The sequence below is a fragment of the Polypterus senegalus genome, chromosome 4, assembly GCF_016835505.1.
Source record: "Polypterus senegalus isolate Bchr_013 chromosome 4, ASM1683550v1, whole genome shotgun sequence".
NCBI classification, from domain to species: domain Eukaryota; kingdom Metazoa; phylum Chordata; class Cladistia; order Polypteriformes; family Polypteridae; genus Polypterus; species Polypterus senegalus.
This window is the reverse complement of record NC_053157.1, coordinates 186,168,104-186,185,655: the sequence shown is the minus strand read 5'-3', so window position 1 is coordinate 186,185,655 and position 17,552 is coordinate 186,168,104. Positions and strand designations below refer to the sequence as shown.

The window sequence follows — 17,552 nt, the reverse complement described above, 5'->3', positions numbered from 1 at the left end:
ATGTAGTGTAGAAAGAACATGCATATTTAACAATTCAATTCAGCTTGACTGATTTTACTTTGTTAGAATAAATACAGATCTGTGTGAGTCTGAACTCATTATTTAAATCAGTTGCTGCCTTTTATGTCACTGGAATTACTCTGTTTAAGGGTTACACATTTTAAAAGCAGCAGGTGGTGGGATGGAAATGGTCCTTTGATTTTTTAAAAGAGAAATGTATTTAGTAGCATTATTAAAATAATAAAATCTCTTTCTGTAAGTGAAGCATTTCCACTAACATGAATACCTTACAGAACGTCTGCCCAAGTATAAACATGTGAAAGCCAATGTCACTTGTATTGGATATTTTGTGCTGTTAAGATGGCAAAGCTTATTGTTTTTTACACTTTATTGGAAAAAGCAATTTCTTTCAAGCCATAAATATTTGGAGACGGCAAGGGAGAGAGAGAGCCAGCCTGGCTTTCTAACAGGATGTGCCTGAAATTATTCAGATTAACAAGTATTGATGAATTTGAATACAGCACTGAATTTTTAATCCTTCTGGAGAGTACTTGTCACATTCTCCTTCCTACTTCTAAAGTTTTGAGCATTTTACATTTTCCTAAATAACTTAGTTAAAACATATTTTTCAAAACTAGGAAAATTATAATGTTGCTAAAAGAAGTCCGATTAGAGTCCTTTTTTAATTTTATTTATCTTTGTTTTGATTTTTACATCATCTAGGTAGCTTTTAAATGCCATCTGGCTGTGCTTTTTATTTACAGCTTTTACGTGTGTGTGTGTGTGTGTGTGTGTGTGTGTGTGTATATATATATAGATATAGATAGATATAGATATATATATAGATAGAGAGAGATGTATACTGTAGATATAGTTATAGATGAAAGAGTAGCCCTTCAGCTCTTTTTATTGTGTCCTGTCCTTGGGTAATGAGCTTACAGAGATTTTCAGGAGTGAATGGTGGTTATTGTTTTTTCTTTCTTTCTTTTTTCTCTCCCTGCCATTCATGCCTTTGTTAATTTTTGCCTATTCTGCTGATATTATTGTTCTGGCTGTTGCTAATGTTTTTTTCTTTACTGTAGATAGTGGACCGGTGACCTGAGGTTGTATATTTTTTTAAGTGAACAATAAGCTGATGTCTTTGCATAGTAATTTTATTTATTTATTACTTTTATAAACCTCTTTGTTCTTTTTTGTTTTAAAGTGAAAGCTTGTAAGAATTACCTTTCTTTTTGAAAGCCATTTTTAAACAGTTCTTGATAAGTGTATCAGTAAAATTATTACTACTAATATATTGCTTTCTATATTTCATCCAGCCTTTGTATGAAAGTATTGTTGGTATTTTGTAGAGGTAGCAGAATCAAATATAAAGGAAAACCTTAACGGGCATCCATTCTCATTTCAAGTGACCATCGAGAGTTTTATGGATTCTGTTTTGTTGTGGGAGATGTATCAAGCTGCTCTTGCTTGACTGTCAGCAGATGTGAAGGTTGTTGTGCTCCGTATTAATTCTTTTTTTTCTTCATTTTTTTCTCCAGTCTTCTCAGCATTCATGTTTAACTCTGGGGTAGCTGTTCTTCTGCCAGCTAACCGTATTAAGAGGATTGTTCCCTTAACACTGTCAAATGCGAAATAATTAATTGGTGTGATTCTTTGAATAATATTGGACATATTATGTCTGATGGTGGTTAAATACTAATTTGGTCATGAGTTGCATTTGTATCTGTTATTTTTTGTTAAAAGCGTTATACATCATTTTTATATGTATTGAGTAGATAAAACACATCATACATATCACTTGTCAACTGTTACTCTCCAAGTTTTTAATTGTCAGTATGCAGTGCATTGTGCATTTTATAATAATCATAATCTGTGACATTTGCATAATGGTGCAAAGCCAGAATGTGCATATTTGTCATTCGTTACTCATATTTTTTGTTTATTAGTATTGTAACATGAAGTACCATTGGAAAAAAAATTGGAATATGAGTTTGCGAGGGTGTTTGGTGGTCTTTTTCTTTTTTCTTTTTGATGTAAAATGAAAGTGCAATGTGTTTTGCTCTTTTTGTGGTTTTCTTATAATTTTATCAAATTTACACAATATGCTGACCAAGTGTAAATCAAATCATTAAAGCATGTACTCTATTTTCATAGTTACCTATTTAAATTTGGAGTTGTTACATTTCAGTGCATAGTTTCTGAGGCATACGTGCAACAAGTCCTAAATGATCTCTGTCATTCTTTCTTATACTGTGACAAGTTTCAAGTAACAATTTCCAAATTTCCATGGAGAAAATATGCAGGAACATTGGGGGACTAGCCTTATCTGGACTGTGCTTGAATGTTGCTGCTGCTTAAATGTATTTCATATATTGTTTTTAGTGTTTTTTTCCACAGTTAACTCACAAAAAGTAATAGGATCATTGCAAGTATTGTGTTGGTTTTCATCACTTCTTGGGGTGATGCATAATCTATATATACAGTGTATAATGCAAAGTTCACTCACTCACTCGTCAACAAAAACACTTTTTCCCTCTTTAGTTTAAAAAGCTGAAATTTGGCAATATGGTTCATTTAGGCCAAATAGGTATGCTGTAAGAAAGCACATTTCGATATAACAGTATTTGGGATTAAACATGCCCCTAACCCCCCTGAAAAATCAAATACCCCAAAATTAAATACCCCCAAAGTGCTTTGACAGATTTCATTGAAACCTGGTAATAAATATTTCGTCAATATTTATTAATGTTATGCCAACTTAAAGGCTCATAAAGTTGTGTGGAAAGTGTATTTTATGTAAAGGAAGAATCCAGCAGAAGTGCATGAGAGGACACAGGAATAGCACTCGTAACCAATAGAATGAATGCCTGACAATATGGTGCTGTCCAGGACCGGAAAAAAAGAGATTTCCTCATGTTGTGAAATGAATAAGTCGAGTGATCTGAATCACCAACACATAAACAATACACGAGTGGTTAAAAGGTGGAGGTTTGGAGTGGATCAAGCACTGCTAAGTGTCAACATATAAATAACGACTATGGGGGTTTGACTCCTGGGTTTTCATGAGTAGTGGGTGCATTACCAAAGGATGAAAAGCGAGGTGGCAGTTAATAAATGCTATGATGCACCCAGAAAAAAGGTGCACAGTCACATCTTAGAGCAAACATTGCTGATTGCCCGTTTCAGAAAAAAAAAAACACAAAACACTTTCCTGTAAAATTGATTTGCATTGGCCATCAACAAAAGCCAAGTCACCAGGAAAAGACAGGAATCAATCTAATACAGGAATGCTTTACTCATAGACAATTGTGCATGTTCAAAATTAAGCAGCTCCAGGGACCTAATAATATTTAATATAATTAGTTATTATTTGACTAATGCCTTTATCCAAGGAGACTTAAAAAGCAAGTCTCATTGTGCATTCTGTATTGATCTATATTTTTAATGTTTTCATCTGTAGATTAACTGTTATTTTGTCAGGCACCCTTGAGAAACAAAATTATTCCCTGGCACCCCTGAGAAACAGAGCAGTGTTACTTTTTAATCTCTCACCTGTGTATATCATATGACTGTGGAAGGTCACAGTCTTTATAGTAAAACAAATTATTGCTATATCTCAAAACTTTCTCCATGACATTATTTGATCAAAATTTACCTGTCGTTTACATCAATTACCACTTTTTATTTAACATAATGATTCATCGTGTTTTGTTTTCAGTAATCTTAGAACTGGTAAAGCAGACTACAAAAAACATTTGTGACTTGGTTAGGATCATTGCAGAGTAAAAATAAGAAAGTGAACTCAGTGGTTTGTGAATTTCGACTTTGTCTTAACAGTCAGCAATATGCAAGACCAGTACATGGTTGTTATTTTAAATTATAGTGAGAAAAAAATGTAAGAGGTGTGGGATTTCATGTGCCTTATTGTGATTTAGTTAAACTGATAGGGCCTTCATTTCTACTGTCCCAGAAGACTCAGGTAGATAAACTGGGAATTAATTAAATAGAATTTATGACCAAAGACTACATCAGCATTAATATCACATTTCATCAGTACCTTTGAGAGCTTGGACTAATTAAGGCTTTGTCAAATTGTTATGGAAAAACATAACTTAAAATTTGTATTAGCTATGCTTTTAGTAATTTTCTTTTAATAATTGTTTCACACCTTTATACGTCAAAATAGGTGCATATCAATTAGTATGTCTGTATACTAATTATTCAAATCTTCTTCTTTCAGCTGCTCATGTTAGGGATTGCCACAGTGGATCATCTTTTTCCATATCGTACTGTCCTCTGCATCTTCTTCTGTTACACCCATCACCTGCATGTCCTCTCTCACCACATCCATAAACCTTTTCTTAGGCATTCCCCTTTTTCACTTACCTGTCAGCTCCATCCTTAGCATCCTTTTCCCAATATATCCAGGATCTCTCCTCTGCAATATCCAAACCAATGCAATCTTGCCTCTGTGACTTGTCAACTGTCTAACCTAAGCTGATTCTCTAATGTACTCATTTCTAATCCTGCCCATCTTCGTCACACCCAATGCAAATCTTCAACATCTTTAACTCTGCCACCCCCAGCTCTGTCTCCTGTTTTTAGGTAAGTAACACCGTCTCCAGCCAATATAACTTAGCTGGTCTCACTACCATCCTGTAGACCTACCCTTTCACTCTTGCTGATAATCGTCTGCCGCAAGTTATTCCTGACATTCTTCTCCACCCACTCCACCCTGTCTGCACTCTGTTTTTCAACTCTCTTTTACACTTCCCGTTACTGTTGATCCCAAGTATTTAAACTCATCTATCTCCGCCAACTCTACTCCCTGAATCTCCACCATTCCTCTGACCTCCCTCTCATTTACACACGTCTTGGTCTTACTGACTTTTATTCCACTCCTCTCTGGAGTCTCCTCAACCTGCTCCCTCCTCTCATTGCAGATCACAATATCATCTGCAAACATCTAGTCCTCTCATCTGTCAACCTGTCCATCACCATTGCAAATAAGGGCTCGGAGCTGATCCCTGATGTAATCCCACCTCCACCTTAAATGTACCTGTCACTCCTACCGCAGACCTCACCACTGTCACACTTCCCTTGTACATATCCTGGACAGCAATTACATACTTCTCTGCCACTCCTGAATTCCTCATACAATACCACAACTGGCCTCTAGGCACCCTGTCATATGCTTTTTCCAGGTCCACAAAGACGCAGTGCAACTCCTTCTGGCCTTCTCTATACTTCTCCATCCACACCCTCAGAGCAAACATTACATCTGCAGTGCTCTTTCCCTGCATGAAACCATACTGCTGCTCGCTAATCATCACCTCCCTTCTTAACCTAGCTTCCACTACTTTTTACCATAACTTCATGATGTGGCTCATCAGTTTTATCCCTCTGTTGTTACTACAGCTTTGCACATCCTCCTAATTCTTAAAAATTGGTACCAGCACACTTCTCTCCATTCCTCTTTTTTCTCCATTTTTTTTAAAGTAATTAGGACATTGGAGTCATGTGTCTCTTACCCACCCCTCCTCCCCTTTTTTTGAAAAAGTACAAAAGTCACCCATTTTTAATAGTTGTAGGCAGCAATCAACCTTGACATATCTTGTGTCCTGTCCTCCACACAGACTCAGTGCTTTGTCAGCAGATAAACACCTTTCTTCTTTTTCCACATTTTTATTGGTGTTAAAAGATACCAAGTGGCTTTATGTAAAATATGTATTTTAAATTTAAATTATGCCATCATATATAAATTATTATGAAGTATTTTTAATATAGCATGTACATTAGTTATATCTATATTCCTATTAATCTATACAGAAAGCATCCAATATTATGAATAGCTAAAGTAACAACTTTACAAAATATACATTAAAAAAAGTTAACTTTAAAGCAAAGCAATATATTCAGTTAGGTTTTTGGACAGTGGCACAATTTTCATAATTTTGACTCTATATGCCCCAGAATGGTTTTGAAATGAAGAAATAATTACATGATTGAAGTGTAGGCTTTCAGCATTAATTCAGTGAGTTTAACAGATATATAGTATGACTGCCGTTTTTTTACACATGATTTCCCCCCACCCCCCCACTTTTCAGGGTTTCAAAAGTATTTGGATAATTGACTGACAGACTGTTCCATAGTCAGGTGTGAGCAGGTCCCTCATTATTTCATTAACTATTCAGCAGGTAGAAGGTCTGGAATTGATTCCAAGTGTGGAATTTGCATTTTGAAGCTGTCAATATGAGGTCCCAAGTGCAAGTAAAAATGGGCCATCATAAGGCAGAGAAAATAAAATAAACCCATCCAAGACAGAGCAGAAACACTAGGATTGGACAAATCAACCATCTGGTACATTCTTACAGAGATGGAACGCACTGGTGAGCTCAGCAACACCAGCACTCCTGCACAACCATGGAAGAGAACTGTGCTGGATGATCACATAATTCTTTACTTAGTGAAGAAAAATCAATTCATGACATTTAGCCAAACCAAGAGCACTCTCTGGGAGGTAGGCCTGTCATTTCCAAAGTGTACAATCAAGAGATGATTTTATGAAAATAAATACAGAGGGTTTACTACAAGGTGCAAACCTTTGGAAATCCTCAAGCATACGAAGGACAGATTAGACTTTGCCAGAAAATATTTTTAATAAATTAGTCCACTTTTGGAACAGTTTTTGTTGGACAAATGAAGTTAAGATCAGTATGTAACAGAATGATGGATAGAGTATGGAGAATTTGTAGCATACCATATCATCTGTGAAATATGGTGAAAGCAGTGCACTTGGGCAGACACGACTGCCAATGGAAGTGGGTTAATGGTGTTTATTGATGACATGACTGCTGACAAAAATTGCAGGATGATTTCTGAAGTGTACATGGCTATACTGTCTTCTCAGATTCAGACACATGCTGTAAAACTAATGGGACGACACTTCACATTACAGATGGATAATAGAAAACATACTGTGACAACAAGCCAAATGCTTTTCAAGGCAAAAAAGTGGAATATTCGTCAATGACCAAGTAAGTCAACTAACCTCAACCCACTTGGACATGCATTTCACTTGCTGAAGACAAAACTGATGGCAGAAATTCCAACAAACAAGCAGCACCTGAAGACAGCTGCAGTAAATGCCTGGCAAAGCAAAGCATCAATAGGGTGGAAACCCGGCACTTGGAGAAGGCCACGGGTTCCACATTTCAAACAGTCAATGACCACAAAGGATTTTCAACCAAGTATTGAAAATGTTCGTTATATTCATGACTATGTTAGTATGTCCAAATTCTTTTGAGCCCCTGAAAATTGGAGGACCATATATAAAAATGGCAGTCTTTTCTAAATGGCTGTTGCAATCATCATTGTCCAACCCGCTATATCCTAACACAGGGTCATGGGGCTCTGCTGGAGCCAGTTCCAGCCAACACAGGGTGCAAGGCAGGAATAAACTCGGGGCAGAGTGCCAGCCCACCGCAGGGCACACACACACTCACACACACCCACACATCAATTACACGCTAGGGACAATTTAGGCTCACCAATGCACTTAACCTGAATGTCTTAGGAGGAAGGACACCGGAGCACCCAGAGGAAACCCCTGCAGACACTGAGAGAACATGCAACCCCCACGTAGGTTGGAAGCAATTAGGAAAAATGCCAAATATATCCTCTAGATGCTTTAAATTTTTATAAAATGAACAAGTGAAACAAGTCTTAACAGAATACCTTCATTTGGATGCACATCAAGAGTAACAGGCTTGTTATCACAAGGCAAAAAGCTTAGTTAATGACGGACTTTTTCATTGTTTTTGTAAGTATCCACACAATTAAATTTCTGTTTTTGTTCCCCACTGCAACTGTCCAAGATGGGAGGAGCAATCCACTAGTTCCATGAATTTCTCATTGCATGCTTTTGTTAGTGCCTATTTGTCAGCCTGATTTTGACCTGTGCACTTTGTCATGCCACATTAAAAGTTTCTTAACAAGACTGGAAAACACACAAATGATACCAGGTCTCTAGCATGTTGATAGGGGTTATACATTTATGGTGTATGTTATGTATGTTGAAAGTTACAGGTTTAATCCTTTATACTTATTTGTGGGAATTGAAAAGTATTTACAGTTGGATATTGTTAGAAAGAAAAGAGAAACCACAATCTATGGAAGAGTACATTATAAACTTTCAAAGTAAAGTTACATACTCGTGGCAGTGATGGTGTCAAAGTAAAGAGAAACAAAATTCACAAAAACTTCTGTCATTTCAATGGCAGGTTCAAAGGACACTGTAGTACTTCTAAGTGGTCATATGTGTATTTAAAGTACGGTAATTGTAAAAATCAAAAGAAATGCAAACTGATGTAGTCAGTATAGTGCATACTATATATGGGAGGAAAAAAGCTTAGAAGCTCTATATCTTCTTGTTTGAATGGAAAGACTACATTGGTTGTCAAGATATTGTAATACTAGTGTTTTACAGTATAAGCAATATGTGTACTTGTAAAGCTTGATCCTGTTCAAATGAATAGTTGAGATATTTGAATGTGAGAAAGTTTTATAAGTAAAATGTAGTTTTTGATTTCTACCTGAAATTCATTCCAAAATTTTTATTACTGCTTTAGGGCAGTGGTTATAAAATTGTTAGAAATGCCTTTTAAGTATATGAAGGTGAACTGCTGCTTGAAGATGTCGTGTTTTAAAAATTGCCTAGTGAAGTATTTTGAAAGAGATAAATGTGTTGAAAAAACTTACAAGGTTTATACTTCTCCAGAAATCCTGATATTGAAGGAGGGAGTCGAATATTAAATTGACGATTCATGGTGCTTAGTACTATATAATGTTTTTACTGCATATTTCCATGATGAAGAAATGAAGGCAGTGCAGTGTGTATTTTTAAATGGTATTGATCTACTATAAAATAAAGGGCATGGTTGACCAATAATACTTCTAAACTTTGACACAGTTTTAGTTAATGTTAATTTGGTTGTTTTGAGTATCTTTAATAGATATAATTTTTTTCTTTTTGTTTATTAGGCAGCTGAATCAATCCAAGCCGAAGATGAGAGTGCAAAACTGTGTAAGCGTAGAATTGAACATCTCAAGGAGCATAGCAGTGACCAGCCAGCAGCTGTGAACTTGTGGAAGAAGCAGCGCATGGATCGAATGATGGTAGAACATCTCCTGCGGTGTGGCTATTACAACACTGCTGTGAAACTCGCCAGGCAGAGTGGAATAGAGGTCTGTTCCTGGGGGAAAAATAATGGGTTTATTGCCTTTTAAGCTGCAAATAATTGTCAGTCATAATTGAGTTTAGTCAAAAAAGTAATTCAACAACTTCTTTTTACCAGGAAGATTGCATATTTTGACATTAGGTGCAAATCTTAGTTTATTGTTCAGAGCAGTTGGGTTCATAGGGAAGTATAAATATTCTTCATGGAGACAAGAGACTCACATTTTTGAAATGAATGGGCTTTTGGGTAAATGTGAGTATAGTTTCAAGGTTTAGATTAAAGTAAAATGCCTCCTGACTCCCTGGTATGAGAAAATCTCACATATGATATACCATTCGAGATGTGTTCATGTCTAGGGTTAAGGTTGGGTTAGTATTGCAGGGCAAGAAATACAGTATATATCGTATGTCTGGAAAGAACTGTGAATGAATCTGGCTTAAGTGTGGGTAAAGACAAATGGGACTGTTCACTGAGTATGACAAGGCCAAATAAGGAGTGGTTATTTAACACTAGAATTACCAGAGCCTACGAAAAAACTCGTAGATCTTTCCTATCTTAAAACGCTTCGCACCTCTCTATCAGCGTCTTTTGTCCTTTAACACTACTAGAATTACCAGAGTCTACGAAAAAACTTGTAGATCCGGTCCACCTTAAAACCATTCGCACCTCTCTGCCAGCGTCTTTTGTCATCTAAATGTGCTGATAAATATAAGGTGCAAGCAGCCGGTTATTCCATCCCCCCACCGACTTAGAACTTGCATGAACTTCTCCCAGCTCATGCCTTGATTGATTATCTTGGAGTGGAGTGGAGTTTTAGAGTGGAAATAATAGATTGTTATTTGGAACACACGCAATTGATGTGTGTTCCGTTTCTACAGTAATCTGTGTAAACATATTGTTAAAACAAAATTTTTCTTATTTTAGTAATCTATACTAATAAAAGGCAAAGCCCTCACTCACTCACTGACTCATCACTAATTCTCCAACTTCCCGTGTAGGTAGAAGGCTGAAATTTGGCAGGCTTATTCCTTACAGCTTACTTACAAAAGTTGGGCAGGTTTCATTTCGAAATTCTACGCATAAGGGTCATAACTGGAAGCTATTTTTCCCATATAATGTAATGGAGTCTTGAGTTGGAGATGGCCGCGGGGGGCGGAGTTTCGTGTGACATCATCACGCCTCCTACGTAAGTACGTAGAGAACAAGGAAGAACTCCAGCGATGAGCACAAAACGCCATTTCACAATTGAGAAGGCAGAAAAACATTATGAAGCAAATGATGCATATGCGGAAACAAAGCACGGCGTGAACCGTAAGTTTATATTAAATTAAGTTCATAGACAGGCTGCCACTAGCGTTTGTAATTTAGTGCCTGCCCATATAAGGCCGCCCATCAGCGGCAATCCAATACAAACACTGCCGGTAAATATTCACGTGTGAAGGACTGTGCTTATGCAGAGGAAGATGAGATGGTCAGGGTGGTGTTTGGCACAAACTCATTGAAACTGCGAGAGAAACTTTTAAGTGCCGGGTCTTAGCTGACATTACACGAGATGGCACCAGTACAGCTGGGAACCTTCGATGCAAGAACACCAAGCGGCTCACGTGAACTGACGCAGTGCACAGACAAAAAGCAACAGTTCCAAAGAGTGCTGAACAAAAACCGAATTACACAATTGAGAAGGCAGCAAAAAATATGAAGCGCCTTATACATACAATCATATTCATAAGTGCAGCTACTGCGGAAACAAAGCACACGGTGGAAAAAGTGAATGTCCTGCTAAAGGAAGACAGTGTAAAAAAAACCCGTGCATGCAGTTTGTCACATCACAGATAAAAGGAAGACGAGCTGTTTATTGATGCAGTAAGGAACTAATCGATGAATGAAACCTCTTATCTTTACAACGATTGACAAACACGGAATGTAACTTGAACACATCCTACAAATACGAGCCTGATTGAAAGAAATAATGATAATCAAATCCTTGATGACAGCAACATTCAATAACACTCACAAAACAATTACTGTATATTGACAATCATGTTACGTTATACGTTAACTTCTACTTTCCACATATACACGATATATATATATAAATGTATATATATACCCGATCTACAATACATACTTTAGCATAGACAAGCCACACGCTGTGGCTAATTGTAGAGTCTTAAGCCTCTAACGCCGACATTCGAGGTTCGATTCGAGAGGGTGTACTGACTATGTACGCGCTACCGATTCATTTTACCTTCGCATCTCCTTGGTTTGGGACGTATGAAAAAATATTAGGTTAACGCAGAATCATGTTACGTTATTTTTAAAATTTTCCCTTTCTTAGCACAAGCACAGCTGAGAAGCTTGATGCATGTACTCCATAACGTTAAAAATAACGCATTTAATCACACTTTCAATTCCAAGCAAACGGGAACTTTTGTCAATGCATGATTTCCTGGTACATCCATTACACTGATGCACACATCACAGCTACAAAAATGTTAGAGTCGGAATAAAGCGCGTTCCTACGACTGATCATTTCGACTACCCGAGCGAAGCCTTGATAAAAGCATGGTTTTGTGCACACTGAAAAGCAAGCAAAATTAGATGCATTACAGAAAGCGGACTTTGTGGCTCTTACTGGGGATCATTGGACTTCCGTGACCGTTAGTAATTCTAAATACATCTAATTACAAAATGTTCAATGATCACACTGTTTTAGCCTAATGTACAAAATAATTTTGGCTAATGTTACTCAGAGTTTAAAGAGTAAGCTGGTCAAATTACCTTTTATGTTTCTGACTTATTTTTTAAGAAGAAAAACTGCACTTTATGGTGAAATTTTGGTTATTATTATTTAAAGACAATACTATTCTGAAAATGTACTTAAAGTACTTAAACTACCACTTTATTTTTAAGTCTGCCCAATTTTAACCAGGGATGATATTTTTGTTTCTGTTTTGAATTCAAATGCAGTTTAAAAGCTTTTTTTCAGAAATTAAAACAGCTTCAGTTTACAATATTCATGTCCATGTCTATTATTTGATTCTGTAAGCCCACTAAAACCGTTTTAAATAAAAAAAAACATTTGCGATTTGGGGCAAATTTACGTGCGATTACATACGATTAATCAAGATTAATTCTTACACAGCCTCTAATTAATTGGATTAATTTTTTAATCGAGTCCCACCTAATATATATATATGTAGATATATATATGTAGATTTGTATATATATGTGTATATGTAGTATATATGTATATATGTGTGTGTGTATATATACAGTATGTGTATATATATGTATATATATATATATGTATATGTGCCAGCAACACTCATGACAATTACAAAACAATTACATTGTCAATCATGTTACGTTATTATTAAAATGTTTCCTTTTCTTTTTACTTCTCCGCTGCCAATCGCAGGTATTTTTATATATATATATATATATATATATATATATATATATATATATATATATATATATATATATACACTCACCTAAAGGATTATTAGGAACACCTGTTCAATTTCTCATTAATGCAATTATCTAATCAACCAATCACATGGCAGTTGCTTCAATGCATATAGGGGTGTGGTCCTGGTCAAGACAATCTCCTGAACTCCAAACTGAATGTCGGAATGGGAAAGAAAGGTGATTTAAGCAATTTTGAGCGTGGCATGGTTGTTGGTGCCAGACGGGCTGGTCTGAGTATTTCACAATCTGCTCAGTTACTGGGATTTTCACGCACAACCATTTCAAGGGTTTACATAGAATGGAGTGAAAAGGGAAAAACATCCAGTATGCGGCAGTCCTGTGGGCGAAAATGCCTTGTTGATGCTGGAGGTCAGAGACGAATGGGCCGACTGATTCAGGCTGATAGAACATCAACTTTGACTGAAATAACCACTCGTTACAACCGAGGTATGCAGCAAAGCATTTGTGAAGCCACAACACGCACAACCTTGAGGCGGATGGGCTACAACAGCAGATGACCCCACTGGGTACCACTCATCTCCACTACAAATAGGAAAAAGAGGCTACAATTTGCACAAAAATTGGACAGTTGAAGACTGGAAAAATGTTGCCTGGTCTGACGAGTCTCGATTTCTGTTGAGACATTCAAATGGTAGAGTCAGAATTTGGCGTAAACAGAATGAGAACATGGATCCATCATGCCTTGTTACCACTGTGCAGTCTGGTGGTGATGGTGTAATGGTGTGGGGGATGTTTTCTTGGCACACTTTAGGGCCCTTAGTCCCAATTGGGCATCGTTTAAATGCCACGGCTACCTGAGCATTGTTTCTGACCATGTCCATCCCTTCATGACCACCATGTACCCATCCTCTGATGGCTACTTCCAGCAGGATAATGCACCATGTCACAAAGCTCAAAACATTTCAAATTGGTTTCTTGAACATGACAATGGGTTCACTGTACTAAAATGGCCCCCACAGTCACCAGATCTCAACCCAATAGAGCATCTTTTGGATGAGGTGGAACGGGAGCTTCATGCCCTGGATGTGCATCCCACAAATCTCCATCAACTGCAAGATGCTATCCTATCAATATGGGCCAACATTTCTAAAGAATGCTTTCAACACCTTGTTGAATCAATGCCATGTAGAATTAAGGCAGTTCTGAAGGCGAAAGGGGGTCAAACACCGTATTAATATGGTGTTCCTAATAATCCTTTAGATGAGTGTATATATAAATAGATAGATATGACAACAACACTCATATCAATGACAAAACAATTACATTAACAATCATCTTGCGTTATATTTAAAATGTTTGCTTTTCTTTTTCATAACTTCTTTAACACACTACTTCTCCGCTGCGAAGCGCGGGTATTCTGCTATAAATGTTATAAAATGTAGGCATAAACTATAGAATGTGTGAGGCATGAAGTCCAAACATCAAATAAACACTTTCACAAAAGGTTCAAGAACGATACAACAGCTTCCGCGGCTTAGCTGTAAGATTTGCTGACTCAGAGCGCCGTAGGCTTACCGTGCCTCGGAGACTTGAGTTCGATTCCCCTCTGAAGAGAAAGTGTTTTTTTTTTTCTTTTTAACCTCAAACGGACATTAAATTTATAAATTGGTATGCACTGTCAGTTACTGAGATAGTTATATTTTCATGTGGGATGCTTCTTTTAAAATATTTTTTAACTTTGAGACCGCAGTTAACATGAATAAGTGTCCTTATCACTGTTATTTTTAAGATCCATAACACACAGACAGACAGAGCACTGCATAATAGAGAGACAGACAGGCAGAGAAGTCATTAGATTAAAAGGCAAAGCCCTGACTGACTGACTCACTCACTCACTCACTCACTCATTCTCCAACTTCCCGTGTAGGTAGAAGGCTGAAATTTGGCAGGCTCATTCCTTACAGCTTACTTACAAAAGTCGAAATTCTACGTGTAATGGTAATAACTGGAACCAATTTTCATCCATATACTGTAATAGACTGCAGCTCAATGGCCGTAGGAGGCGGAGTTGCGTCTCGCATCATCACGCCTCCCACGTAAGTGCCTGCTCATATAAGGTAAATATTCGCGGGTGAAGGACTGTGCTTAGCATATTCATAAGTAAAAATATCTGAATCACAAACTGATGTTAATTATATTTTGTCCATGAATACTTATTAAATAATTCCAAATAGTCTTTCCGCTTCCTTTCATAGCTTTTCCGATGGTTGTGCTGCTTCCAGGCATGCATTTTCGTATTAAAGCATTTAACAAATCACATTTTAGCCATCATTTGTTGCCAGGCAGAGAGGCCTTCACAATCCGTTGTGCAGGCACTCTAACACAGAATAAATGTCGAATAAACTGTTGCTTCAACCAATCAGATTTTGAGTTGGTGTCAGTAGGGCCCTCTAGCAGGCGTACGGCAACGTCACCCTATTCAGACCCATTAATTGGATAGAAGCCGATATGAGGAACTCTACGAGGCCACTGAACGCACCGCAAGCATTCCGAGCGCACACTACGACCAACTCCATGGCAGGATTCTGGACAATATTATTTGCTAGACACAGACCACATTTCAAGACCACGAAAACCTGATGTTTGTCATGCTCCTCGAGCCCCAGAAGTTTCGGGAATACAAGAAAAATTTTCCGCATGCAGCCTTCTCCAGTTTAACACAAGAGCCACGGAGCGGTTTTTGATCTGTCTCGGCTATAAACAGAACTGATTGTAATGTATGCCATGGATGATTTTTTAGGAAAATCTCCCACTGATCTCCTTGACTTCCTTCATCAGAAAAATCTGAATGAGAGCATGGGGCAGCTGTTCACATTGGTATATTTGGCGGTGACCATTCCCATGTACACTGCTTCTGTCGAGCGGACATTTTCAGCCCTAAAGCGAATTAAAACTTATGCCAGAAATAAGACAGGGCAGGTTTGACTTTCAGCATTAGCTTCGATGGCGATAGAAAGGGACTGATGGAACTGAAGCGCACAGATAATCTGTACGACAGAGTAATTGAACTGTTTTTGAGGAAAGAGAGGAGGATGGATTGTTTACAAATAATCAGAATTTTTGGTGAGTAAAATGTTGCAATTTTCCTAAATAATATTGCAAGTTTATGAGTTACTATTGATGTTTTTTATGTGTGTCCCGGCTGTGGCTGCAGTAGAAAGGAACTTGTTCACCCCTGGTTTGTCTATTCAATAAAGACATTTATTGTGACTACAGGAGTTATCTATCTGCAATGCATCGGCTCTTTATACTGTATTTCTGCATATTAAGATTAATTAAATTAGTTTTTGAGGGGCGGGTTGATTCAGACAGAGCACTACTGAAGGCCTAGTTGTGAGATGCGCGGTCCGCCAATGGACCAGATGATACGTAAATTTAATGAACATTACAACCCGAAAATAAACAAAACTGTAGAGAGGTTCACATTATACCTCTCCCAGTGCATCTTTCTAAATCCTCTGTGCGAGAACATTATCATAAGGCTTAACAATCTTATTGTTACACCTTCTTTGTGCACCGAACTGTCCTTATTACGAAGTCTTCCTTGCTTTATCGCTGGCTGCTTCTTTCCATTCACCTTCCTAGCTCTTTATTTAAACACTTTTCCTCCTCACTTTTCAGCTCCTTCGATGTCTTCTCCCTTTTCGTTCAAAATACGTGCCTCCTTGCCTTTTTTCATTCAGCTTCCCTTATGTCACACCATGGTACATTTAGCACAAGTTAATACCGGGAATGCCTGTTAAACATCTTACATTCACGAGTAGCGATTTGCGTGGTGAACACTTCGATGAATGAAACCGGTTATCTTTACAACGGTTGACAAACACGGAATTTAACTTCATAACAACACGTCCTCCAAATACGAACCTGATTGAAAGAAATAATGCTAATCAAATCCTTAATGACAGCAACACTCATAACCGTGACAAAACAATTATATTCACAATGTTATGTTATTTTTAAAATGTTTCCTTTTCTTTTTCATAACTTCTTTAACACACTACTTCTCCGCTGCGAAGCACGGGTATTTTGCTATATATTATAAATCAAACGCCCGCTCCACAACAGACAACTAAAGCCGTGAGGTTCAAATATCCCTTTTAGATTAGCAGGCACCGCTTCTGTAACAATAGGATTGTTAAGCCTTATGATAATGTTCCCACACGGAGGGTTTACAGAGACGCATGTTCCTCCGTGCGGGAACATTATCATAAGGCTTAACAATCCTATTGTTACACCTTCTACGTGCACCCAAGCGTCCTTATTACGGAGTCTTCCTTGCTTTACCGCTGGCTGCTGCTTTCTATTCACCTTCCCAGCTCTTTATTTAAACAGTTTTCCGCTCTGTCTTCTCCCTTTTCGTTCGAAATACGTGCCTCCTTGCCTTTAGCGATTTGGGTAGTGAACACTTCGTTGAATGAAACCTGTTATCTTTACAACGGTTGACAAACACCGAATGTAACTTGAACACAACATGTCCTACAAATGTGAACCTGATTTAAAGAAATAATGATAATCAAATCTTTGATGACAGCAACACTCATAACAGTCACAAAACAATTACATTGACAACCAGGTTATGTTATTTTTAAAATGTTTCCTTTTCTTTTATATAACTTCTTTAACACACTACTTCTCCGCTGTGAAGCGCGGGTATTTTGCTGGTATATAAATAAACAGGGAAGGCACATGTACTGAAAGAAAAAAAAAGCACTGAATAAGCTCACGTGCTCTAACCCCCCTTCCCCCGCATCTGACTCTAAGTAACAGTGCAAGTACAGACGCAAACCAAGTGTAATCAAGAGTCCCCGCTTCGAT

At 37.5% G+C, this 17,552-nt stretch overlaps 1 protein-coding gene across 1 annotated transcript in view; it reads left to right on the top strand.

Moving 5' to 3' along the window:
- The window catches only part of maea (macrophage erythroblast attacher, E3 ubiquitin ligase), a 105,737-nt gene that overhangs the window by 41,846 nt on the left and 46,339 nt on the right, over positions 1-17,552 (top strand). The window contains exon 3 of the mRNA XM_039751774.1: positions 9,043-9,246. Coding sequence (XP_039607708.1) covers positions 9,043-9,246 — 204 coding nt within the window. The remainder of the gene's footprint in view (positions 1-9,042; positions 9,247-17,552) is intronic.